This window comes from Astatotilapia calliptera, chromosome 22, assembly GCF_964374335.1.
Source record: "Astatotilapia calliptera chromosome 22, fAstCal68.1, whole genome shotgun sequence".
Taxonomy (NCBI): Eukaryota; Metazoa; Chordata; class Actinopteri; order Cichliformes; family Cichlidae; genus Astatotilapia; species Astatotilapia calliptera.
In genome coordinates, this window is record NC_137442.1 from 10,226,924 (window position 1) to 10,251,007 (window position 24,084).

General features: G+C 40.5%; 3 protein-coding genes across 7 annotated transcripts in view; 1 reads left to right on the forward strand and 2 right to left on the reverse strand.

Moving 5' to 3' along the window:
- On the reverse strand, positions 1 to 5,700 carry rragcb (Ras-related GTP binding Cb). The gene is made up of 7 exons (XM_026157238.2): positions 5,495 to 5,700; positions 3,042 to 3,245; positions 2,753 to 2,952; positions 1,676 to 1,790; positions 1,445 to 1,587; positions 1,222 to 1,367; positions 1 to 1,073 (listed from the first exon to the last, which is right to left on the reverse strand). The coding sequence occupies exons 1-7, from the start codon at positions 5,672 to 5,674 to the stop codon at positions 916 to 918; spliced, it is 1,146 nt and encodes a 381-aa protein (XP_026013023.1). The 5' UTR covers positions 5,675 to 5,700; the 3' UTR covers positions 1 to 915.
- On the forward strand, positions 5,438 to 14,854 carry ppt1 (palmitoyl-protein thioesterase 1 (ceroid-lipofuscinosis, neuronal 1, infantile)). Of its 5 annotated transcripts, none has more exons than XM_026157239.2 (10): positions 5,438 to 5,578; positions 6,777 to 6,899; positions 8,077 to 8,186; positions 10,300 to 10,427; positions 10,611 to 10,681; positions 11,489 to 11,591; positions 11,682 to 11,772; positions 12,777 to 12,875; positions 13,310 to 13,381; positions 14,382 to 14,854. In XM_026157239.2, the coding sequence occupies exons 1-10, from the start codon at positions 5,560 to 5,562 to the stop codon at positions 14,502 to 14,504; spliced, it is 939 nt and encodes a 312-aa protein (XP_026013024.1). In that variant the 5' UTR covers positions 5,438 to 5,559; the 3' UTR covers positions 14,505 to 14,854. The 5 variants fall into 5 exon arrangements, with proteins under 5 accessions (XP_026013024.1, XP_080152000.1, XP_080151999.1 ...); XM_080295874.1 differs by having other exon boundaries at positions 5,439 to 5,578; positions 6,825 to 6,899; XM_080295873.1 differs by having other exon boundaries at positions 5,504 to 5,643.
- Positions 14,855 to 24,084, reverse strand: part of cap1 (CAP, adenylate cyclase-associated protein 1 (yeast)) — a 14,564-nt gene continuing 5,334 nt past the window's right edge. The window contains exons 2-13 of the mRNA XM_026157237.2: positions 23,545 to 23,649; positions 22,480 to 22,580; positions 21,869 to 21,946; positions 21,302 to 21,445; positions 19,966 to 20,051; positions 19,335 to 19,440; positions 18,547 to 18,730; positions 17,913 to 18,094; positions 17,661 to 17,784; positions 17,397 to 17,479; positions 16,910 to 17,053; positions 14,855 to 16,049 (exon numbers count right to left, since the gene is read on the reverse strand). Coding sequence (XP_026013022.1) covers positions 15,966 to 16,049; positions 16,910 to 17,053; positions 17,397 to 17,479; positions 17,661 to 17,784; positions 17,913 to 18,094; positions 18,547 to 18,730; positions 19,335 to 19,440; positions 19,966 to 20,051; positions 21,302 to 21,445; positions 21,869 to 21,946; positions 22,480 to 22,580; positions 23,545 to 23,647 — 1,419 coding nt within the window. The 5' untranslated portion in view covers positions 23,648 to 23,649 and the 3' untranslated portion in view covers positions 14,855 to 15,965. The remainder of the gene's footprint in view (positions 16,050 to 16,909; positions 17,054 to 17,396; positions 17,480 to 17,660; positions 17,785 to 17,912; positions 18,095 to 18,546; positions 18,731 to 19,334; positions 19,441 to 19,965; positions 20,052 to 21,301; positions 21,446 to 21,868; positions 21,947 to 22,479; positions 22,581 to 23,544; positions 23,650 to 24,084) is intronic.

A 24,084-nucleotide genomic window follows, 5' to 3' on the forward strand; every position in this document is an offset into this window, starting at 1 on the left:
CAAAGTATGAAAACATATTTTATTAAAGATTTATGTACAGTAATGAAAACACATCTGCATGGCTTCTGAAACATCATTCAGGTCCCACTCAGCGCTCACACAGAAAACCTCAACATCTGCTACAAACAGTTTGGCCTACACACTCATCAAGCTACAAAAGTCCAAAGGTTTGGCAGGCTGTCCGAGTGAAACCATCGTAAGTTAGTCCCAGACTCCATTAAGACCAAAACACCATCACCCTCTCTGTTAATCACCCAAGGCTGCGATGGTGTAACTGGCACAGTTTTGATTGGAGGAGATCCATTACATGTCATTATCAAGGAAACACACAGAAGAATGAACATGGTGCTCCACAGGCACAGGAGTATCCCCCCCCCCTAAACTTAAGGATTACTTAAAGAATTCAAGATTTCACAGCAAAGCGAGGAGGAACAAGGAAGGAGTGTGTGCTCCTGCGGGATGTGGAGGAAATACACATTCAGATGGCTTTAGAGCATTTCTACTTAAACTGGGCCACAAGTGTTTCTACGTTCCAGAGTACTGGCCGAGAAGGTAAACACAGTTGACTGAAAATTTGAACATTTCTGCAGGATGGCAGAGAAAAAATACGATTCGTACGCGACAGTATTTCCCGCACTGGGCAGAGCGCATTCTCAATCATGGCCAATGCGTTCTCTCACAGTTTTCCAGAAAATTATTCAGATTCAAAGTAAATCCTCTACATCCTCTACGTTCGGCCTCTCCACCAAATTTCGTGACATTCAGCCGAGTAGTTTTTTCACAATCTTGCTGGTACAACAGAAAAACTCTCGCGTTTGATGGAGGAACCACGTATAGATAAGACTCTGTGAAACGTAAGAGTCATCGTTCATCAGCCTCACTGGACTTCATGTAAACCGCAGAGTTACAGCCCCTCTAAACATCACTTCCATTCAGAGAAGCATATTTAAGGCTTGGTTGGCTGTTGCTGGACGAGCTCGCTGGTCTCCAGGCGGCACCGTCGTTCGAACTGCCGACTTCAAACACTTCGTGAATGGCTTTTCGGAAACAGTGAAAATTGTACTCTATCAAACCTGCAAAGAAAATTAGTGAGCATGTTTACAATTGTGTATAGTGTTTGTGTGTTTATTATGTGAATTTCTTCAGGTTTTTACACATTTACGTAGGAAGATTTTCCTGATAAAGCCAACACTAGCAATTACAAAAAATAAAAGTACACACCTTTCCTCTCAAAGCTCTCCTCTCTGAGGATGCAGACGAGCGCGAGGAACTTCGTGACCTCTTTCAAATAAAGCACTGTGGTGTTATTGAGCTTGATGATCGCCAAAGACTCTTCATCATAGGCAGAGCCGCTGCCGTCCTCCAGCCTGGCAGGCAAAGACAAAAGCACCTCTAAACGCTGCTCTTCGCCAAAGCTCAAAACAAATCTGATAGCTTTTCTCACCCGTAAATGCTGGAGATGTCGAGGACCACGTCGATCATGTCGCAGCAGAGTTCGTAGGACTGCATGTCCACGGGGGCGCTGTCTGTGGCTATGTAAATCTTGCTACTGACATCGAATAGGAAGGCCTTTTCAATCCCGGAGTGCTGCAAAGCAGGAGGGATGTTTATTATACGAAAAAGAAAATACAATGAGGCTTCTTATTGTGGTTCAAATAACATAAATGAAACATACAGATATGAAAATGTTCAAAAGGTTCTCCAGTGTTGGCAACTGAGGAATAAGCTTCTGGACGACTTTACTGAAGGCCTCGAATATGGAGTGGTCGTAGATGCTGGTCAGGTAGAAGCTGAGGACACAAAATAAAGACGACGAGACAGTTACCAAAACTGAGATAGAAGCTTTAATTTTAGCTTCTGAGCACGTCTGCTTTCCAAGGGTGTCTTAAAACCTTTGAGGCCTAATTATCACCACAGATGACTGTAACTCTAACTCTAAGCATCAGAATATATAACATCTGTTCTTTTTAAAATGTTCTCCCAGGACTGGGCAATCAGGTTACAAAAGAACTATTTAGAAAGAAAGGACTAGGGTCAGGTTTGAGATGAGGGTCAGGTTTGGTAGACCTCACAGTTAAAAGATTGGCTGTGCTGTACTTTCAACAACAGAGAATCCCAAAATTGAAAACTGAATACCTACCCCTAAAATAGTTGAATATTTGCACGATGGCTCTGACTAATAACTTGAGAAATCTCAAATACTGTATCTGTATTTGTACTTGTCCAATCTTAAATGTTCACTCTATTGAAAATACAACTGAAAGTGATTCATTTAGTTGAAAATTTTATTTAAACAACAACAACAACAACAACAAACAGAAAACAGAAACATGATCACCAGCTTTTGGCCATAAACAGCTAATGCTACCCAGTCATATGTAAAGTGTTACAGCCAATGTGTGACCGACCTGTCACTGGGACACAAACTTTAATAAAATACAAAAGCAGTAAATTTAGGTCAGAGTAGTGAATAATATTACAAACTAACCACCTCCTGTTACCACTTTTAATTCATTTTTTATATAAATAAACACATTTATATAAACATGTAACTGTTCATACATGTGAGCACTTTAAAACTGAATTTCTGTTATTACTTCAGCCCACCTGCAGTACCTTTTACAATCCACCAGGGGGACCCACACTTTAGGAATGACTGTGTCTGACTTACTAGTATGAATGCTAAACTACACCTTAACCATGACAAGAAGCTCTGTAGTATTTCACCTGTGTAGACACGTCAGACTCTCACCTGAGGTGAACCTTCTCCAGGCTGGCATCTGTCAGGTCATCGTTGGCCCTCTGGTGAATATCTCTCTGCGTTTCGATTTTGTGGTCGTCTGACAGACCGTCTACTTTGTGGATGAACACCTCAAAGTTGATGTCTGGATTCACTTTGTAGGCTCTGGATACAGTTAGATGTAACCGGCTGAGAGCCTCCATGTAGTCATCCTGGTAACAGAAGACAGGATGTGCTGATTTAGTTAACACATGATTTAATTCACCACCCAAAGCACCAAGTCACACTTAAGTCACCGTACCTGAGCGTCGATGACAAAGATCAAAGCACCAGCTCCCTTGAAGATCATCTCACTGTCAAATGTGGGGTCGAAGAAATCCACCTGGCCGGGGAAGTCCCAGATCTGGAAGTTGACAAAGGAACTGCCGGAGATGTCATCTTTGTAGATTTTGTTGGTGCTTTCGAGGAATAAAGTCTCGTTGGGTGACATCTTGTGGAAAACAACCTGAGTAGTGATGCACAAAGATTACAGTTACTCTCAGAAATTTAAACATCACCAATTTGCTACATTCAGATGAACAGATTCAACTTTTTGGGAAACGACAAGTAATGCACTCAACCACCATGAACTGTACGCACACTCACCACACAGCTGAAGAAAAAGCATGCTGAAGCGCGTTTGAAGTTTGCTGAACAACGTTTAGACAAGCCTATGAAATACTGGGAGAATATAGTCCGCTCAGATGAGAGGCAAACTGAACTCTCTGGATGCCATAATACACACCATGTTTGTCAAACGCCACTGCATATCACCCCAAATACACCATATCAACAGTAAAGTTTGGTGGTGGAAACACCATGGTGTTCTGGCATGCTTCATATAATCAAAGTTGGAAAAATGTACTGAGACATTCTTGATAAAAAAGAAACAAGGGTGGACGTTTCAGCAAGGCGATGATCCCAAACACACAGCAAGGAAACTCTCAGGTGGTTTCAGAGAAAGAAAATAAAGCTGCTAGAATGGCCCAGCCTAACACCTGACCTGAATCCAAGTGAAAATCTATGGAAAAAACTAAAGGTCAGAGGTCATAGAAGGGGCCCACGGGATTTGAAGACTGTTTGCTCAGGCGTGATTCTGGCTCATTCATGTGACTGGTTTCTCCACACAGGAGGCGCCTAAACTGTCACAGATAAAGGCTTTTGTACGAAACACTAAATCATTTTCAGTAAGCGTGTTCAATAATCTTTTCTGGGGTCATTTCTCATTATTACACATAATTGATGAACATCTATGGTTTCATGTCTTTACATGTCTGAATTGGATGGGTTGTTACTGACATAATGGCATTTAGAAATATCTATATATTTAGAAAATTGATGATGTGTTCAATACTTGTTTTATTCACTGTAAATATATATATATATATGTCATATTGAAACAAACTCCCACATTTCGACTGGCTTTAGTTCTCAGAAGTCACAAACTTTTCTAACATGTCGTCCGCTAAATCCTGGGTGAAAAACTCCAAGTCACCACAAAGTCACATGCTATGCTGATTTTTGAGGCCTGTGATGAAATCTTTCACAAATAAACGGAAATGCAGCAACAACAAAGACTGAAACTTTTAATGACTGTGAAACTGGAGGAAGATGGAGTTCAGAGAAAGGTTAAAGTGGGAAGAATGACGTGGAACAGCATTCCAACATCCTGAATTATCAGTTATCAACATCCTTATTATGAGTGGTCAGCACTGACCCCTCACAGCAATAAAGTTGTTGGTTGGAACCCCAGCTCGGGCCTTTCTGTGTCGAGTTTGCCTGTTTGGACTTATAACAGATATATGTATCTATGGTTAAAATGTGACTTGTAGTCTAAAGCACTTTGAGTGGTCACTAATACTGGAAAAGCGCTATAATAATACAAATCCATTACATAATGGATTCTGTTAGACTGATCCAGAGCAGGCTGTGTTGTTCTTGATCAAAGGCAACAAGGCTCAGCTGATTATGCTCTTTAGTTTCATGAGTTAAAGGCTCCCTTTTTTGTTGCAGCTTTACACTGCCTAGAGATCAGAAAGAAGCTGAAATACTTAAAACATTAAACTTCTGCATATGTCTTGTTGAATTGAGTTGACTAAATCCATAACAAATGAAGCTGACAATCAAAATTTTCATGTGACTTATTAAGAGTCATTTCTCACCACTACCCTGGATCTAAAGGTTTATCCACCTCTCAAAGCTAACTTTGGGGTCGCCACCGTGGATCATCGGCCTCCATCTCAGCCTATCCCTAACCTTCTCGTCTGTCACACCAACGCGTCCTCCTCCACTACATCCATGAAGCTTTCCTCCTGCCTGGCAGCTCCACCTTCAACACCCTTTTCCAGCCCTCCTCTGCACATGCCTGCCACTCTAAATCATACAGCATTGCAGGTCTCATTCTCCATCTTTTAAATCACAGGTGTCGAACTCCGGGCCTCGAGGGCCGGTATCCTGCAGGTTTTAGATGTGTCCTTGATCCAGCACAGCTGATTTAAATGGCTAAATTACCTCCTCAACATGTCTTGAAGCTCTCCAGAAGCCTGGTAATGAACTAATCATTTCATTCAGGTGTGTTGACCCACGGTGATATCTCCTTTAGGTGTACATGTAACCAAACTGTTTCCTTTGTTCGCTTTTTGTTTACTATGAACTCAGAATTTTCTTGTCCTGTGGTGATCTGGATGGTGTTCGGGGACAGATAAATGACCATACCTTCTGTATAGAGGACTTGCCGCTGCGCCGCAGCCCCATCAGCAGGATCCTGGGTTTATCAGCTGATGTCGGGCTCTCCTCAAGGTCTGACACTTCCACTCCATAACCAAAACTTTTGGGGAACGACCCCACGACGCCGTAGCTCCCCGGTAATGTCGTATCCTCGTACTGAATATTCATCCTGTCCTTTATTATCTCACTTGCTCGTTCTTCTTCAATTCCGCCTCAAGCCTCCAGAAAACTCGCTGAATAATCCGAGCAGGAATGCTGTTGTCCAGGAATTTCACAACGAGCTAGCATGGCAAGCTAAGCGTTAGCAGGTAGCTGGAGTGCGGTATTTAGGTCTCAAAATAAGAGGCCAGATGTTAGAGTATCCATGTGAAGCTTGCTACACAAGTGGACATAATCTTCAGCAATCCTAATACAGGCGTAAAGTTGGTTAAATCAAACTAAATGGATAAGAAATGACAAAAAAAAAGGCTAACTTTAACGTAACTTGGAGATTCCGCCCCCTTTAGCTTTTAACCCCTCCCCTTTCACGTGATTGGTTACACGCTCCAAACATTATCATGTGACAAGCAGTCCAACAGACAAACAGTAAGGATACGGAAGCGGTGAGTAGTGTTTTGGGGGAATTTTGGACATCTTTTATTTAATTTAATCTAACTATATTTACATACATATTTTAAAGAATACGTTGCGTAGATTTAAACCTTTGGTACAGCACCAATGCGCTACTGCATATTCCAAAATGTACGTAATAAGTATGCGTTTGATGTAAATCATGTGCTCTTTCGTTTGTAGTTAGCTTGTTCGAAGTGACATGAGGATAATTCATAGACGCACTTATAGTGAGCTGAGTTTCTAATGCAGATATAAATATACCCGGGATGACCAGCTCTAATAAACTGGAAGCTCTGGGGATACTAGGAAGCACAGGGATGATTTCCTGTCGAACATTTTATTGTACTTTCCCATTTATTTGATATTCATTCACATGCAAGGACCACTGACTGTATACAAACATACAGCAGATATCTTTTGACAAACATGGACCAGTGCAATTAGCAACCATGACATACAGGGGTTTAGAAAAAAGGTTAAATGACAAAGGGGATTTGTAATAAATAAAAGCATACAGCATTTAACTGAATAACAGCAAATATTGCTTATATAGAGATAGCATTAATAAATTCATATTGCCGAGAGATTCCAGGGGTCTGTTATTTCTTGGATGTTGATAAAATAGGAAAAACTAGTTCATTTTGTTTCCATGTGTCAGGACTCAGAATGGCAGCTGTCCTTTTGTGTTTTCTCCTGGCTGCGCCAGTGCTGCTTGTTACCTCCAGCCCAATTCATGACTCCGACAATGGGACTGTACCACTAGTGCTCTGGCATGGGATGGGTAAGTGACTCTGTTCTCCGTTACTGTAGGGATATATTGGAAAAAATCTTAAAAATGGCACCTTTATAGTCTTCACAGAAAAAAAAATTAAGCATAAGCCACCTTTCTGAAACCACACTACAAACCAGTATTCATAATAACCATAAAAACACAGTACACCAGCTTATGAGCTGATGCAGAGTGTTTTAAGTTCCAGAGACATATATAAGGGGTTGCTGACTGTTAAAGGTCTGATATGTAGAGGCCCATGCAATTGTGTCATTTGTTTTCTAATTCAGTTTTTCAATTCAAGTACTGCAAGTTGTTTAATCAAAACTATGAACGAAAATTAATTTTATTGTGGACAAAATCACAACCAGATTGATTTATGAAACCATGAAACATCCGGTGTTCCTCTTTTATTTTGGCTTAAGAAGCTTTAAGATTGAAAAAACTCACCCAACTGTACATAGTTTCTCTATTATGTTTAAACTGAGATGCACATTTAATCTTCAGGTCATTTTTCCACAATATGTAAATAGAACTGAATAATTTGCATGTTTTTATGTAAACCTGCCATGAAAAGGATCTTTAAAATCTCATGTGTGGTAATTAATCCTGTTTTTTGGTTTGTTTGTTTGTTTGTTTGTTTTAAAAGATGCATCCACAGATGTGTAGTTATTGGGATTGTGTTGTGTTTTACACAAAATAATCTAGAATAGTACAAAAAAAGTTAACTGTGATGCCTTTGTCCCCACTGTTCAGTACACATTTGAATAACTTACCTTGGTAACATGTGATTCATCGATTCACGTCACTTCCTGCTGACGAAAGTGAAAGCCACATGTTTACAGCAACACTGCAGTGAGATAAAAACCTGAGCTGTAATGTGAGAGATGAGGATTGTGCTTAAAACTGATAGGCTGCTCATTAAATCCTATACTAGATGGAGAAATCCCACCTGAGGAAGTGAAAAGAAAAACACTTTCTCTTCTTCCTCAGGCAAAAAAAGACACTACCTCTAACTCAGAGTGCAGAAGATTTTAGAGCTTAAACCAAAGAGGACTGTGCTCTGCACTGAGCCTCTACCTGATTTATATGTATTTAAAATAAGCCATAAAAATACTGTGGATATGCCTGATTCCCTTCAATAAAGTTGGACGATAAGGCTTGTGTTTATTTGTATTTTCTTCATCAGGTGACTCGTGTTGCAACCCTTTGAGCATGGGCTATATAAAGAAAATGATTGAGCAGGAGATCCCAGGAGTTTACGTGTTCTCAGTGATGATTGGGAAAAACATAGTGGAGGTAACCTCACGCTGTAAAGACATTTATGAAAGTGAAAATATTTTCTGTGAATAAAATGGTCTTTGCATTAGTCACATGGTAATGTTAGAACAGTTCAAGGAATTTTCAGGTATGAATTTGTATTTTTGGGCTCTACGTTTGCGCTGTTCAAAATAATCCTTATTTTTACCTCGATGCATCTCTTTGAAATAAGATAGTTTAGCTCCTCCCTATATAAGGACAACTTTCTTCTGATTGGCTGCCCCTCATAAACAGAAGGTTTCTGGACAGAGATGACCGTATTACAGAGTCACGAAGAGAAACAATGAAATATCTGATTTCATTGTTGGAAGCTTTAATTTAATATGAGCATGCAACCCAAAAACACCCCATGAAGTTTTCTCCTGTGAATCATCAGGAAACAGACGAAATACCGATCGTTGCTTTTTTAATTCTACATCATAAACATTAAATTTTGCAGCTTTGTGCCTGAAAAAATGATATTTCTCATTATATTAATGCTCAGAGCTCATTAAAGAATATTTCTTTTTGATTGAAAAAAAACAACAAACAATAACTTAGCTTTAGATTGTGGCAGTGGTAGAGAGATTTTAACAGAGCTTGAATGTGTTTTCTGTTTTTCTGCTCTGTACTTAAGAAGTTATGAAGACTCACACTTTTTTGAAAAGTGCAATTTTTAAAAAGCAAAATTTTCCCCTCATCTCTGTAATTAGTGGAATATTAATAGTATGAAAGTAAAAATTTAAATGGCATTAAAGGTAGAGTGTGTGAAATCTCACCACTAGATTTAATAGATTGCAGACTGTAGAATTCAGCTTTCTTAACCTTCCCTATTAAAGTGCATGATTCACAGTGACTGCAGGCTGTTAGTCTTTACTTTACCTTAGAAATATACTGGATGTCCATATGTATTTACGATTTACTATTGGATGATTCTGTAAAAATTAGTAAAAGGAGTCCGAAACGAGTCAGTGAAGCCCACTTCTGTCCACTGACAGCGATACCGAGATGAGTTGTTGAGGATATGCTGAACTTTTCTGTCAGTAAGTGCTGCTGTTTTTGCTGCTATTAGCTGCTGTTAGCCTTTGTTAAGTGCTGTTACCTGGCATTTGCTGCCATTAGCTGGCATTAGTTAAACTCTTTGAAATGTATCTAATGTTTTTATTGTGTCAGACACTCGTATGATGTGACAATGTCAAGTTTTTTTTATCAGAGGGAAAATGCGATAACTTTAAAAAAACAATTAAATTTTTTAAGGACATTCTAGCTTAACGTTAGCTGGCGTAACGTTAGCTTAAAACCAGCTCTTGTTGTTTAGCTGGCTCATTTGTCCAGCAATGGGAGGGTTACATGTTTAATCTGGTGACGATAAGTAATTGTGAAATATTGGCGGATGTTCATCTCGCCCTCTGTATTATATGTCAGTCTCTACAAGGTGAGGCAACACGGCAGCTTCCACAAACAAGCGCCCACTCCTGTGTATTTTTGATATTCATTCTAAATGAATGATAATGGATTATTATTATTATTATTATTATTATTATTATTATTATTATTATTATTATTATTATATTTTTTATTTTTATTTTATTTTATTTTTTTTAAATTAAAAAACTTCAAAAGATTACATACTTCCTGTACCTTTTTAAGACGCTGAAGCTGTTGTACAGACTGGACGCATAGATAAAACTTCCTGTAATGCTATTTCGCAGCTAAAAAAAATCGCTGTCATCCTATTAAGACGTAGCATTGCTTCACTACCTTCAGAAGATGACTCATGGCCACTCGTCTTCTCACAGAAACACACAGTAAAAGTGAATATGACATGTTTAATAAAGAACGCCTTTTTTTTTTCTTTAACAGTCCCACAGCAGCTTTCCACATGTGTGATGGCTCCTATTCTGTGGTATTTGCAGTAGTAGTGACATAAGTTACATCAGAAAAATGGCTCCTTTGCAGCTTCACTGTGTGACTCCTCTGTGTTAATATTTATACCAAACCTGCACGGGTACGGCTTTGATCCATGGTGACGCCGTAACGTTATCTCTCTGCTCATTTTCTTCTTTTAATCTGTCACTTGTGATTTGAACTTTTCATGTTTTTCCTCCTGCAGGACACAGAAAATGGGTTTTTCTCAGATGTGAATGAGCAGGTGTCCATGGTGTGCAATCAGCTGGCTCTGGACCCCAAGTTGAAGGGAGGATACAATGCGATGGGCTTCTCCCAGGGGGCGCAATTTCTGTATGTAACTCCTGTTCTGGACTCTGGTTTTCTTACTTGTTATGCAAGAGAAATTGGAAGCTTTGTGTGTTTGAAAAAAAACCAACTCTCGGGCCTCGGCATGTTTCCCGCTCGTAGTTTTTGTCTCCTGACTGAAATGAGGAAGCTTGCTCTGACTCTTTGACCCGGTTCCTCTGTTCGCAGGAGGGCTGTGGCTCAGCGCTGTGCCTCTCCACCAATGAAAAACCTGATCTCTGTTGGCGGTCAGCACCAAGGTGATACTATAATGATAACTTTAGCTCACTTCCCTGTGAGCAGAGCTGACCAGATATATTCTGATGTAAAAGTAGTGTTTAGGGTTTTTTTTTTTTTTTTTTTTTTTTTTTTTTACCCTTCAGCCAAAAAAGGCTGGGGTTTTGCCATCACCCTGCCAAGCGGGCTGGCGCCGTGAACATGATAACTAGAGAACAGGTTGACGTAGGATTTTCAAATTGATACCACAGGTGTATCAGCTTTAAATCTCAGTGACCCTAATATAAATGTCAAGGTCGGACATCAACTAACGAAGGAACTTACCTACTATGTTCAAACTTATTCGATAAGTGCATCTACCAGGAGGCTGAAGGGCCTCGCTTTCAGAGCTGAACTCAGTAGTTGCAAAGAAAGTTAAACTGAAAACAAAACTAAAAGCTCTTTTATGATGTAGTTAACTTGTAAAATAAAACTCAGTCTATTGTCATTAAATCAGCTGCACATAAAAGTTTAACCTGACTCTGTAGGTCCTTCTCTTTGACGTCAGACTTGTTATTCTGTTCTGCTCTATTTACACATCACAGGTGATCTTTGAAAACAGAACTCCTCTCCTCAGATTAAACACATTCAAGCCTCTATGTAAAGATGTAAACAGCTCAGTCTCCCACTGGAGACTTATTAAGAGCCTCAAGTGCTCTGTGAGCCAGACCAGGGAGCTATGGGAGTGAATGGTCCAGGTTATTTCCTGACAGTTTTCTATGCTGCCTACTAATTCCTGACAGCTTCCAAACAAGCTGGCACCTAACCCCGTGTGTTTTTCGAATCCTCAGGTGTGTACGGGCTGCCCAGGTGTCCTGGGGAGAGCTCTAAAATCTGTGACATGATTCGTGAAGCTCTGAATAAGGAAGCTTACTTGGGCTGGTTTCAAAAGCAGTAAGTTTTCCGTCTTGCATCAGCCTGTTGTTCCTGTTAAGTCATGTCAAGCATCTTGTGACGAATCGTTTCTGTGTTTGTGGTTATCAGCCTGGTGCAGGCCCAGTACTGGCATGACCCTTTGAACGATGATCTCTACAAGAAGTACAGCCGCTTCCTGGCCGACATCAATCAAGAGCGGGTCGGTAGAGCCAGAACAGCCCTGTAGTCAGTACAACGAGGTCGCAGAAGTGTAAACAGTGACTGCGTTAGGAAAACAAAAGGGAGATTGTGGGTTTTTTTTCAGCATTTCGGTGTTTATCGGCAGCTGGAGGACTGAATCTACTCTGTCTCTGCCATCTGCTGACGGAGACAAAGAGATGCAGCTATGAATAACTATAGAAGTGGACTTTGGTGCCTAAGGAGTTTAGTTAATCGTTAATAAATGATTTATTGTCGTCTCAAAGATGAGTTATAACCATGCAATGTTCTCGGTGTACAACACACCTTTATACACGTTTAGATTTCTTTATTCTCCATTAAAACTATAAACAAGTGAAAAAACAGAAGGCAACACAGAAGGAAGATGGCTGCTGCTACTGTATAAGATACTTAAGTCCAGTGAAAGGTATTAATTAAAAGACAATGAGATTACACCCTATTAGTGCTTAACAGTCTGCTCCAGGGTCAACATTTCCAGAAAGAAGAAAGTCTGTGTCGTGCCATCAAACTGAAGTTTGCCCACTGACGTAAACTGCTGTTTAGATCGAGAGCTTAACCTTTCATTAATAGACAGGATCGGATTAGACTGTGTGGCTACAAACTGACCTGCAGGGTTATCTCTGCCGATCCATAAATCAATCAACTTCTGAATAATCGCTTAATAAAAACCAGTCAAAGAGCTATTTCACAATTTGGTTCTCTTCATACTGAGCTACGACGCAGAAGAGAATGATTTGTTCACATTAATTATGTCCTTTAAACTCTTTAAGGGTTCTTTATTAGAGCAGGGTGCTAATTCATTTTAAAGAAGCAGCCTGGGATTGTTTGAGGTAGAGAAAGCCACACAAGACACATGGAGACATTTAATTGTATTTATATAATTCCTGAATCTGATTTTTTTTTTTTTTTTTTTTTTAACTCTTCGTGCACATCTGCAAAGTTCTTTTTCTGTTTGTTGAAAAATGTTTTTGTTTTCTACTAAAGGCGGTGAACGAGACTTACAAGAAGAATCTTCAGCAGCTAGAGAAGTTCGTCATGGTCAAGTTCCTGCAGGACTCTGTGGTGGATCCTGTCGATACTGAGGTACCAAACATAATGCACGTAGTTATTTTAAAAATGAACAGAACTAAAAACACAATGTGAAGAAAAAACTTCAGCGACTTCTTATTGAAAGTGTCTGTGTAATGTGTTGAAGAGATGTAAGTTTAAGTTGAATGAACTGGAGCCAGCCTGTACATTCATGTAATACCAGTTTACACCACAAGATGGTGCAGTGAGTCAGTGCAACCTTTATTTTACCATTAAGTACAATACCAGTGGTCTGGTGAAACACCTTGTAAGGAAAGAGCAGTAGCACTTAACTGAAATCATCCCAGCATACACACTGGTAAAATTCTGTCCCCTGATGGCCAAAGTTTTAGCAAAATTCTGCACAAGTCAGTTTCAAAAAATACTTTTATTAAAAAAAAGGTGCTGATTAAAGACCAGTCACAGTCTTGTCCCGATTCTTCTCGCAGTGGTTCGGCTTCCTGAAAACTGGCCAAGCCAAAGAGACCGAGACTCTACAGGAGAGCGTTCTCTACAAGGAGGTAATCACTGCAGGTCCTCTGATGAGGGAAGAGAGCTGACGGTGTGAGCAGTACACACTTTATTATCCAGTGTTTCCTGTGAATGTGAAGGCTAAGCAGTCACAAGAAGGTGGTAATCAGATTTATTTGTCAAAACGTGGTCTCAGTCTGTATTTGAGTATATTTGTTTGCTGGTGTGCAGCATCTGCCAATTAGACACACGGAAGATATGTGTGCATTTACAACAATATAGACTTTTTTTCTTTTTCTTTTTTTTTAAAGGAGCAACTTTATTTTTTTTATTTATTTTTTTTTTCCCTCGTTGGTTGCAATTTTACACTTTTGTCCTGTAGGCATTAATGTGAGAATCCAGAACAGGACATATTTATACTGCAAGTTTGCGCACAGACTAACCCTGTTTTTATTCATTATTTGGTATCAGACTGTTTGTCAAGTCAATTTATTTATGACTCGTAGAAACTCAACAGATAGTGACTAAAATGCTGCAAAATTACAATTAACTCAAGAACAACAACTAAAGCTAAATGTTTTTTATGAACGTACTTATAGCTAGATTATGGACCTTGGGTTGACTTATCGAGTTGAGGTGAGCACTGAGCCTAACTGGGTTTGGTGAACTTGGTTTGTAGTACACGGAAGGCCTGGAGCAGGTTAGCTGCAGCACAAGTTACCATGGCAATGGAAAAGAACCACCTTTGTAACACTTAGGATTACCTTGATAAGTATAGATCTCTGCTTTTATTTCGCCTTTCCAAAAATTCAGAAGCTATTCTTTTTTTTTTTCTTTCTTTTTTTTTTTTTGCCTTAACCACCTTACGATGGTTCTGCATGTAGTAGGACATATCTTAGTTCGGTTTTCCATCAGCAAATGTTTATTAATCAAACTTTGTTGCACATGCCGGTTGTAAAACAGACCCCGTGTGTGTGTGTGTGTGTGTGTGTGTGTGTGTGTGTGTGTGTGTGTGTGTGTGTGTGTGTGTGTGTGTGTGTGTGTGTGTAGGATCGTTTGGGTCTGGCGGCGATGGACAAAGCAGGGAAGCTGGTTTTTCTGGCCACCGAAGGCGACCACCTCCAGTTCAAAGAAGAGTGGTTCAAAGCCAACCTGCTGCCTTATTTACACTAAAGCAGCTCCATACTGATAGTCTCAGATTGCTGTAGCTGCAGTTGAAATCAAGAGCAATATAACGCCAGTTTAACAGGACGCTCAAGCTTAGCAGAAAGCATCATTTACTCTTTTTGCACTGATCATTTCCAGCGTGTTGGCTTTTAATCTGTGTCTTGTGATGCCATCATAATTTTAGCAGTCACAGGTGCAGTCTACTGATGAGGTCAAACACTATTCATCATTGTTGGCAGGTTTTACGGGGGGGGGGGTTTAAGCCACTTTCGTTTTGCCTCATTTGGATCTTTTAACTGTGAAATAATGCTTCTGTACAAATAAAACATCAAAATAAAGACACCCATATACTTGGATTTATTGCAACATTTTTAATGATGTCTCCAGTACTAATGAGCAGATTTGAGTTTGGACCCCCCCAAAAAAGAGAAATTAAAGTGGTAAACAAAAACAAGAGACAAAAGAAAATTCAGCGAAGAGCTCCACAGCTACGCGAGCTGCAGACATGAGAAGGAGCAGGATGCTGATGGTCAAAGACTATTCATAGCTGTACAGGTGATTACAGCAGGTGTTTCCAATCACTTACTCCAGTCTGCTTTCCTTTACTTTTTAAAATTCACTTCCACCGACTTCCAACATCTTTGCTCTTTATCACACTTTTCTTAAATGCCTCCTAACATGGAATGTTTTTTTTTTTCCTTTCATTCAGGAATGTCCTGTGTAGATTTAAGTGAAAACGTACTTTAAACCGTTCAAACATCATCACCTAGATGGATTTATGCTTTAAAAATGATTTAAGAGAGAATGTTTTTGCACAGCTTGCTTTTACTCTGGTTTTATGTGCTCAGAGAACTTGTTTTACACCATTATCCACTATGAGTCTCATGGTTGCAGTCATCAGTGGAGATGATATGGATGCCTTTATCCTCTTTAAAGAGGGCTCTTTTTGACGAGTGCTTCACCAGTGAATTGCATATAATGGAAGAGAAACCTTGAGGCCACAACTTAAATACGCCAGCCCCCCAGCTGACCAGGAAGAAGGGAAAGAAATGAGCCTGATTGGCTGCAGAGGACTCAACATTGCCTATTCTAAAATTTGCTCAGCATCATCCAGATAAATTAAAAAAAAAAAAAAAGCATACAGAGCTTCCCAGCTGTTGGCAAAACTCTTTTCAAGTGCTTGCAGGGAAACCCTAATTTGAATGACAAGCTGCTCCCTGCTGATTGGCTGGAGGATCTGCTCCAGATAAGGCAAGCAGCCCTCTAATTGGCTTACAGAAGGAACAGTTTAAACTGTGATTGGCTGATAAGGAAGAAGGGGAAAGGTCTGAATCTCAGTGTACAGTGTGAGAGTTAGCTGGTGGGGTTGTCGATCAGTCAGACAGGACTCTGCAAAAAATAAAAAATAAAATAGACGAGTGGAGATGGCGTTGAGGAGGGGCGGCCGTTTTAATATGCTGCCCCAGTTTATCCGGCGATCTCTGTTGCTGTGGTGACGAGCTTACTGCCGTCCCAGACTGTCTTGAACTGCTCGGGTACAGGGATCTCCGTCTGAAAGGGAGAGACACACAGGGGTTTTTTGTCAGATCAACAAGCTTTTTCAGACCAGCTTTGAATTCTTGTCGTTTATAGTCAGCAGCTGATCAGCTCGGCTCAGGATGAAGACTCGATAAACGGGCTGTTCTGGTCAAAGGTTCCTAGCAGCACTAAAACGAGGATGGGAGAGCTTTGCCCCCTTGCTCTTAACCTCATGTTCTCATTATTTAACAAAAATCCTAAAAACAACTACACCACAAACCTGCTCAAAGATGCACAGTTCAAGGAACACTTCATGGTCTAATTAAACATGCCGCGCATGCGAAGCTGAAAGCAGCTCAAAAGATCAAATGCACACTACTCGCTGGACCAATGTGACCGTTTGCATGTTAACGACTTTGACTTCAAACTTCTGCAAGGCTGGACTTTTATCCAAGACCTTTTATAGAGAAAATCATAATTGATGTGACGCTTGCCTCACAGACACTAACAAGTACCTAACGAGGCTGAACGTGTTTGTCTACCCAGGAGAGCTCAAAGCTCTCATAAAGACTTACTGCTCCTTCTATTTGTATTATTCGATTGACTTCTTTCACTTTATTTTCATAGTATATTTGATTTTTAACTTGAGGTATGTGCCTACTTGTCCAGGTCTTCCCTGAGAAACAGATGTTAATCTCAATTGACTTTCTGGTTGAAATAAGGATTAAATAAAAGCAGCAGCACTGAAAACTTAGTGATGACAGCATTTACAAAGCCAAAAATACCCCATAAGGTTTACAGAAGCAGTAAGGTTTCTTATCACAGTCAGGTGAGGTCCTGTTTGTGTCACGTTAAACTTCCTCTGCTAAACAAATGAAATCAGAGATACTCACAAACTCTCCATCTTTGTTGGGTACCAGCACGTTCATCTCTGAGCTCTTGGCGCTGATGATCTCACACTTCAGAGAGTCCTTGCTCAGATAAATGTGGCAGCCATCTGTCTTGTTGATGGATATAGTTGGGACCTTCCCCATAACCTGGAAACAAAAGGAAAAAATAAACAGTAGACCCTTTGGCTAAAAGCCAGTAACTTTATGAGGTAGATGATACACAATGCCGATCTACAATCAGCTTCTACAAATCTCCTCAAGCCCAACACTGCACCCAGCTGACAGTGAAGCTGCCAAAAACTGAGCAGCTTGTAGTTTCCAATATTTAACTACATGAATAATAAACAGAGCTCATGAAAAATGTATAAATCCTCAGCAGAGAAACTACAAAGAGCCGAAGAATGACGGGGCAGCAAAAATCATTCAGTGATCTCATGAAATGCAACAAACAGTGAACAAAAAAAAATAAAATAAAATAAAATAATCACACCTGGATCTTGACATCCTTGCAGTTAATCATCTCCACGATGCCCACAACATCATCAAACACCAGGCCCATTTTCTTACAGTTGTCTGTCAGAGAAAAATAAATAAGTATATTTAAGAGACTCTAAGCACCGAGCTCATTCTTCTGCCTTTTATTCACTTATGGCGGCTGTGTCGGCAAATATAAATAAATGTTTGGGCATTATATCAGGGGCAATACGAGAGCCCTCGACGTGTGTGTTTCTGAGGAGTGAGTTTCCTTTCTTACCTAAAGTGATGGAGTTGATTTTGCCCTTGACCTGCAGGGTGCTCTTGTTACACTTGAAAGCATAAACCACTTGCTTCAGCTCAGTGTCGCTGATCACCAGGTTCTGAGCATCCTCCTGGTTCTCCTGCAGAAAGCAAGTTAAGAAAACAGAGAAAAAGAATTAAGAAAGAAAAAAAAAAAAGAAGGTCTGTTTGTCTGAGCCAGAAGCAAGTTTAAAAATCTATTCTGGTCATTTTGGCCCCTTCAACGTACCACTTTCCACTTCTTTCCTTCCAGCTCCAGCACAGGGGGGAGCGTACGGGTTGGTGTGGCGGATGCAGCAGGTCTGGCGGCGCTTGAAGCGAAGGGTTTTGGTCCAGAGCGCACTGGAGCGCCCTGACTCCTCAGGTTGGGGTTCTTGTGGGTCTTCTGGTTATCGGACACATGTTTTAGTCCTGCAGGGGTCAGGGAGAGATGAAACATGCACTGTTAGTCTGAGAGAGAGGGAGCGTTACTTAATCCAAAGCACATCTAATTTATGTGATAACAAAAATAAATAAATAAAAGGAATGGAACCCATATATTAGTAAGTGTAAATGAGCATAAAAGATTATAACTGAAATAAAAAGGTCCGTCTTAATACACTGTCTCCCATCAACTTATTTGTCCAGAGAGGTTCATCAATACTGATTACTACTCCTCACATAGAGTAATGATTAACAAAAGGAACGAAGGACCAGAGACTCCTTTATATGATTTACATCAACAAAGCCTTTTTGTATTGATTCATGTAGCTCTGCTACATGACTACTGCTGCACTCAAATCCTCAAAATTGAGGCCAGAAAAAAAAAAAAAAAAATGTATCAGCTCCTCTCATCACTGTTGGTTGGAGCTGTAGCTACCCACCCCGGGTGATGTCAGACCCCTTGTTGATGGAGGCGAACAGGGCGTTCCGATTATCAGCACCGGCGTCCCCAGCGCCGCCAGTGGGTCCGCTCAGGTCAGCGGGAGGAGGGGGTCCAGGGGGAGGTGGGGGAGGACCGCCAGCAGGAGCGCTGCGTGGAGCAGCACCGGCTGAAGCTACTGCACCCTGAGGAAGAAGAGAAGAAAACGGTTAACAGGGTGAATGAGGTCATGAAGGACACACTTTTAGCCTTTAAAGCAGACAAAGGAGAGCACACTCACGAGACAAACTCTGGAGTAATTCTCCCCTCTATAATTTAAAACAGGACTGTTTGCATATCAGGGGCAGTTACACCACTTCTCCCTGTGTTTGCCTCAACTTTGTGTGTAAACAAAAATAAAGTTTATTCTGAAGGGCTAAATTTAGTTTAGCAAAAACAGAGCTCAAGTTCAGTTTCAGGATTGTTTTGTACCCTAAAAGCTCCTGCTTTTCCTTCATTGTGCACCACAAGAAAGGAAGTCCCAGAAATACATATGCAACAGGGCAAGCTGCAGAAATCATGCAACCTTATAACTCTAAGTACAGACAGTACAATTTTCTCTAATGCCAAAGACCAGTTTGCTCTGGCACAAAGTATTAGTAAAACTGGCCCTAAGGTAAATGTGTTAATTCATGAGTCAGGTTGCATTTGATCATTTGAGAGCTGCTTTTTATGTTTCAAGTTGCAGTAATTTCCTTTTTTTATTTTTTTTCTCTCCTCCTCCTCCTCCTCCTTCCTTTGGAAACTCACAGTCTTGCTCCAGGTCAGTCCGGTGGTGTGTTGCTCTTTGATGTAATGCTGCAACGCAGTCCAGATGGAGATGTAGGCTTTCACCCAGTCCACATGCACCTTGTCCCTGTGAAGACGACATATGATTTTATGGCATCGTTTTTTAGCTCTAGCAGTTTTTCTTCCTTTACTTAGAACTCAACACAACTTTATTTTTTATTTCAGATTTTCTCATTGTGCAATTTGCCTGCCTGCTGTATGACATGTGAACACGAGCTGAGAGCACAAACAGTCTGCCTCACTTTCAGGCTTTTATTACAAGTTTAAACCCAGGAAGTCTGCCACCGACATGCTTCAGTGTATCATGTGGCAGTGCTGACTCAGTAAAACCATGGGGCACCATAACTTGAAAAAGGAAAAGAAAGGATGGAAGACAGATGGGTCGAGCAAACTGTTTGGCTGCATTTAAAAGTTCTTTTGACCCTTTTGTTTATTAGATTCAACATAAAAAATAAAAACATATGATACAGTTTAAAATGATAAGAACAAACTGGAAGAAATCCCAGCAGCTTTGTATACAAATTAAATTTGGACGGCCCATCTGCTGCGGACAATGAGGGAAACAGGCTTTAATAGTGGAGGTTTTACTGACTTGTCCTTGTAGTCCTTCAGCACACGGTTGGTGTAGAACGTGGCGGCGTCCTGCATCTCCTTAACGTACGGGCCTGGTTTGGGAGCCTGACACGAAGTAAAAAGGTTTAGATTCATTTCGTAAAACATACCCTGTGTGTAGTTTTTGCCTAACTGAGCCAGTTTGTTTTGTCATATTGCTTTTATTATATTGAGCAGTCCAGTCCACTTTGTTTAAGCATTTTGATCTAGGTTGTACTTAGTGTTCTTGGCTGCGGTAACACAGGAACTTCCCCAAATTTTGGGATAAATAGAGCCAGTCTTATCTCGTATATCATGGGTGGGAAACCACTTAGTCCAAATGTCCACAGAGAACGTTAAAACAAAAAACAAACAAACAAAAACCCCAAACACTGGATAACTAAGTTTGAACTTAGTAAGATTTTAATTGTAACCTGTAGCTAACAATTTAAAAGCACAAGCACCATGTCAGCATTTAGATTGCTGGTAGATCCCTACCTGACATGTACCACTAAAGAGGTCACTTGATGAAATAAACAGTATTAAAATCAACTTAAACAGCAGTGGAGAATCACTGCAGTCATTTGCTTTGACATGCCTCCTGCCCCTTAATGTTTTGTTTTCCTTTAGGACTCTGTGGGCCAGGTTTTTCCTGTCTGTCTTTTAGAGTCGGATTAAATGGATGCAGAGGAGTCAGGTATGTTTAAAGAAAGGGGAAGTATAAAACTAAAGCTCAACATTTTGAGAACTTAAAATCTTTGCTTCCCCACAAGTGAAGCCTTTAATTAAAGACTAATCCATCCTACTGCTATAAAGCTACACCCACAATCTTTGCAAAAAGAGGCTTTGTCCAAAGGTCAAAAAAAATCAGTCTCAACATGACTAAAAAAATAAATAACTAAGATAAAGACGTATTAATCAGTTAATCAGCTTCCTTGTCTAGCTCTCATTAGCAATAAAGAAAAAAGAATGACTGTTCTTCTGAAATATGTACTGCTGTCACAAATGTTTTGCAAAGCAAATGAGAAGTTTAAGGATACAGAGGTAGGCGGACAGAGAATGAAGACATTCATCATGTGTATCTGAAAATCTGATCCATTATTCATAAGTCTCAAAAAACACAACAGCAAACAATGAATGAATCATTTACTGTAACAGCAAAGCTCTGTTGTTGGTGCTTTAACATCAGCCAAGAAACCGTCGCTCATCAGAGACTGTTGACAGAATCAAAGAGAGGCCTGTTTCCGCCCATTATACACTCATTTATCCACATACACAGAGTGGTGCCAAAACGGCTCTTTTCCTACCCGTTAACCTCTCTCAGCCCCTGGACTCACCATGGCAACCCATCCAAGGGCAGGCACACTCTCGCTGACAGCGGAGAGGTGGTTGAACAACGGCGAGCTGCGGTTCTGCTCCCGAAACGCCTGCACCTGCTGGATCACGCTGGACACGGGCTGCAGGAGAGTCGTCAAAACTGCCTGAAGAGTCGAAAAAGGACAAAAGTTTAGCACTCGATATCAGCAGATACCTGAAACTTAAGAATTTGTATAGAATTGAGTCACAACTCGAGGAAAAAAGAAAAAGGAAGAAGAAGAAAGAAAAAAAACCCTCTTCAAATTCTCCAACTTCTGAAGCAAATTAACAAGGCCAATAATCCCACTAAGCTTTCTCCATCACAACTAAGCCGAGCTTGAATATTTAATCTTTACAGCAGATTTTTAAATCGAAATAAAATGAGGCAGAAATATCACAACACAGAACCTGTACAGAGAGGGAAAAAGAAAGAAGGGTTCGTCCATTTAAACTGCAGACGAACACAATAAATAATGCACAAAGTTGAAATTGATCAATCAATGCGGTGCTTGCTCAACTTAAAGTTTTACGGAGTGTGTTTAACTCACATCAGAGGGCTTCTGGGAAGTGGAGGCTGTGATGAGAAGCTGTCTCTCAGTGGTGAACCCCTGCTTCATCATTTCTGCCTAAAAGAGGGAAAGAAATGTTACATTAATTTATCATTGTGCCATTTTTTAATCATCTTTCACGAACACTTAACAGAAACTGCTTTCAAGGGGCTTCATATTTAGAAATATTCAAGTCTTGCCAGCAGGGGAAAAAAAAAATAAATCATGGACTTGGAAAATGAGGAATATCACTGTAAATGTAAAACAATGCTGTATAAAAGAAGCGATTAAATCAGCAGCATCAACTGCAATTACGAGATTCCCTGCAGAGTTTTGCATGAAGCACAAACAAAAGGCTGCGTTAGTCCTTCCACAGGCTGCACCTGCTCTTCTGATCTGCAGGTGGAGGCAAAAAACCAAGATACACTGCAATGTGCTCATCAGGAAAGAAGAAACGTTTACTTGTAGACAGTAAATATTTCTACAATGGCTGCTGCAGTTAAAGTAACCTTTCAGGAATCATCTTTCCTAGGAAAGAATTAAACTCAGCTCCAGTAGGACTGGTGACCAATGCCTCATGTAAATGTGTAATGTCTGAACTTGTGACCTACATGTTTCTGGACGTCGCCCCCTATCTTCTGGCTGAGGGAGAGGTACTCCGCCAGAGGACCCTTGATGATCTCATCGAAGCCCTCGACGTGCGCAGATACAGCTGCAAAGATAAAGAAGACCACGGGGATTAAAAAGAAATACATGTAAAGATTAAAGCCCCGGCTTGGACAGTTTCGGTTGTTGTGTCCTTGGGCAAGACACTTCACCCGTTGCCTACTGGTGGTGGTCAGAGGGCCCGGTGCCGCCAGTGTCCGGCAGCCTCGCCTCTGTCAGTGCGCCCCAGGGCAGCTGTGGCTACAATGTAGCTTGCCATCCCCAGTGTGAATGGGTGGATGAATGTAGTATAAAGCTTTGGGGTCCTTAGGGACTAAGTAAAGCGCTATAGTGCATTTACCATTTACATTACATTAATGTGGAACTGATATCTTTACTAACAACTACTTGGGTCTAATCTGCATGAAATTCCCCAAGTAACGCTCAGCACAGCAACACATTGCAGTGAACCATGGCTAACACACCAAGAGCAGCTAAATCTACCGCTGCAGAAGCCTAGCTGCAAACGCCAACAGTAACTGACTGAAAGCCATAATTATCAACATCAGAACATTTTAGTGATAAATGACCCCACTCAGTCAAATAATCTAGTGGCTTTTGTGAGCTCAGAAGCTGACTTCAGCACAGTTTTTTAAATGGACTAACAATGAGGTGGAGTTGTTGCTGTGAGTAACACAAAAGTACAAAGTTGCAAAAGTGAGTGAGAATTAAAGAATTTGAAGAAAAGCTATCTGGAGCATTTACAAACTGATATTAATCTTTAATAGGGCTGTCAAAATTGAGCGCAAACAAAACAACAGCTATATAATGCCCTCCGCTATCTTAGTTTAATTGGTCACATGACTGCATCACATGACTAAAATCTGTCATCGTTTTCAAAAAGGCTCCGGTTTCGCTGTCCACACTGCCAGAAGCTGACTTCAGCGCAGTGATACATTTTCATGTATTAATGCAAACTTCACTCACTGATCTCTACACATATTATTCAGTGTATTCTTTAACAGTAATACCTCCTCCATCTGAACCTCCAGCGCTGCCTCCAGGGCCTGACATGGCCTCCAGGCGGCCCACCGCCACCTCCAACCGCTGCACCAGACTCGCCAACTCTGCCATACCTGTCAGAAAGAGAGGACATTTTTGTGTTTGATAAAAAGGTTAGCTGTGTCACGCTGGCTACCACTATTGGGAGAGAAGTCCCAGGGACTAAAACACAAGAAGAAAGAAATCATGATAGAAAATGATCATTGATCCGTCCTATTTATATACAGTCAACAGTAACATAGACAGGAGGATGCATTTCTTTAGAAGTGCTTGCATCAATCTGAACCTACATTAGAGAAGTAGATTAGATGGAACTTTATTAATCCCTCGGGTGGGTTCCTCTGGGAAATTCTGTAGTGCAGAACTACATTAAACTGAATCACTAACTGCCATTCAGTTTATCCTTCATCAGTTTCGATTCGAAAAAACAACTTTATTCAGTATTGCGATCCCAGAACCTGTTTTTGTTGTGTTAAAACTACAATGCAATTTTAAAAAAAAATTAAAAA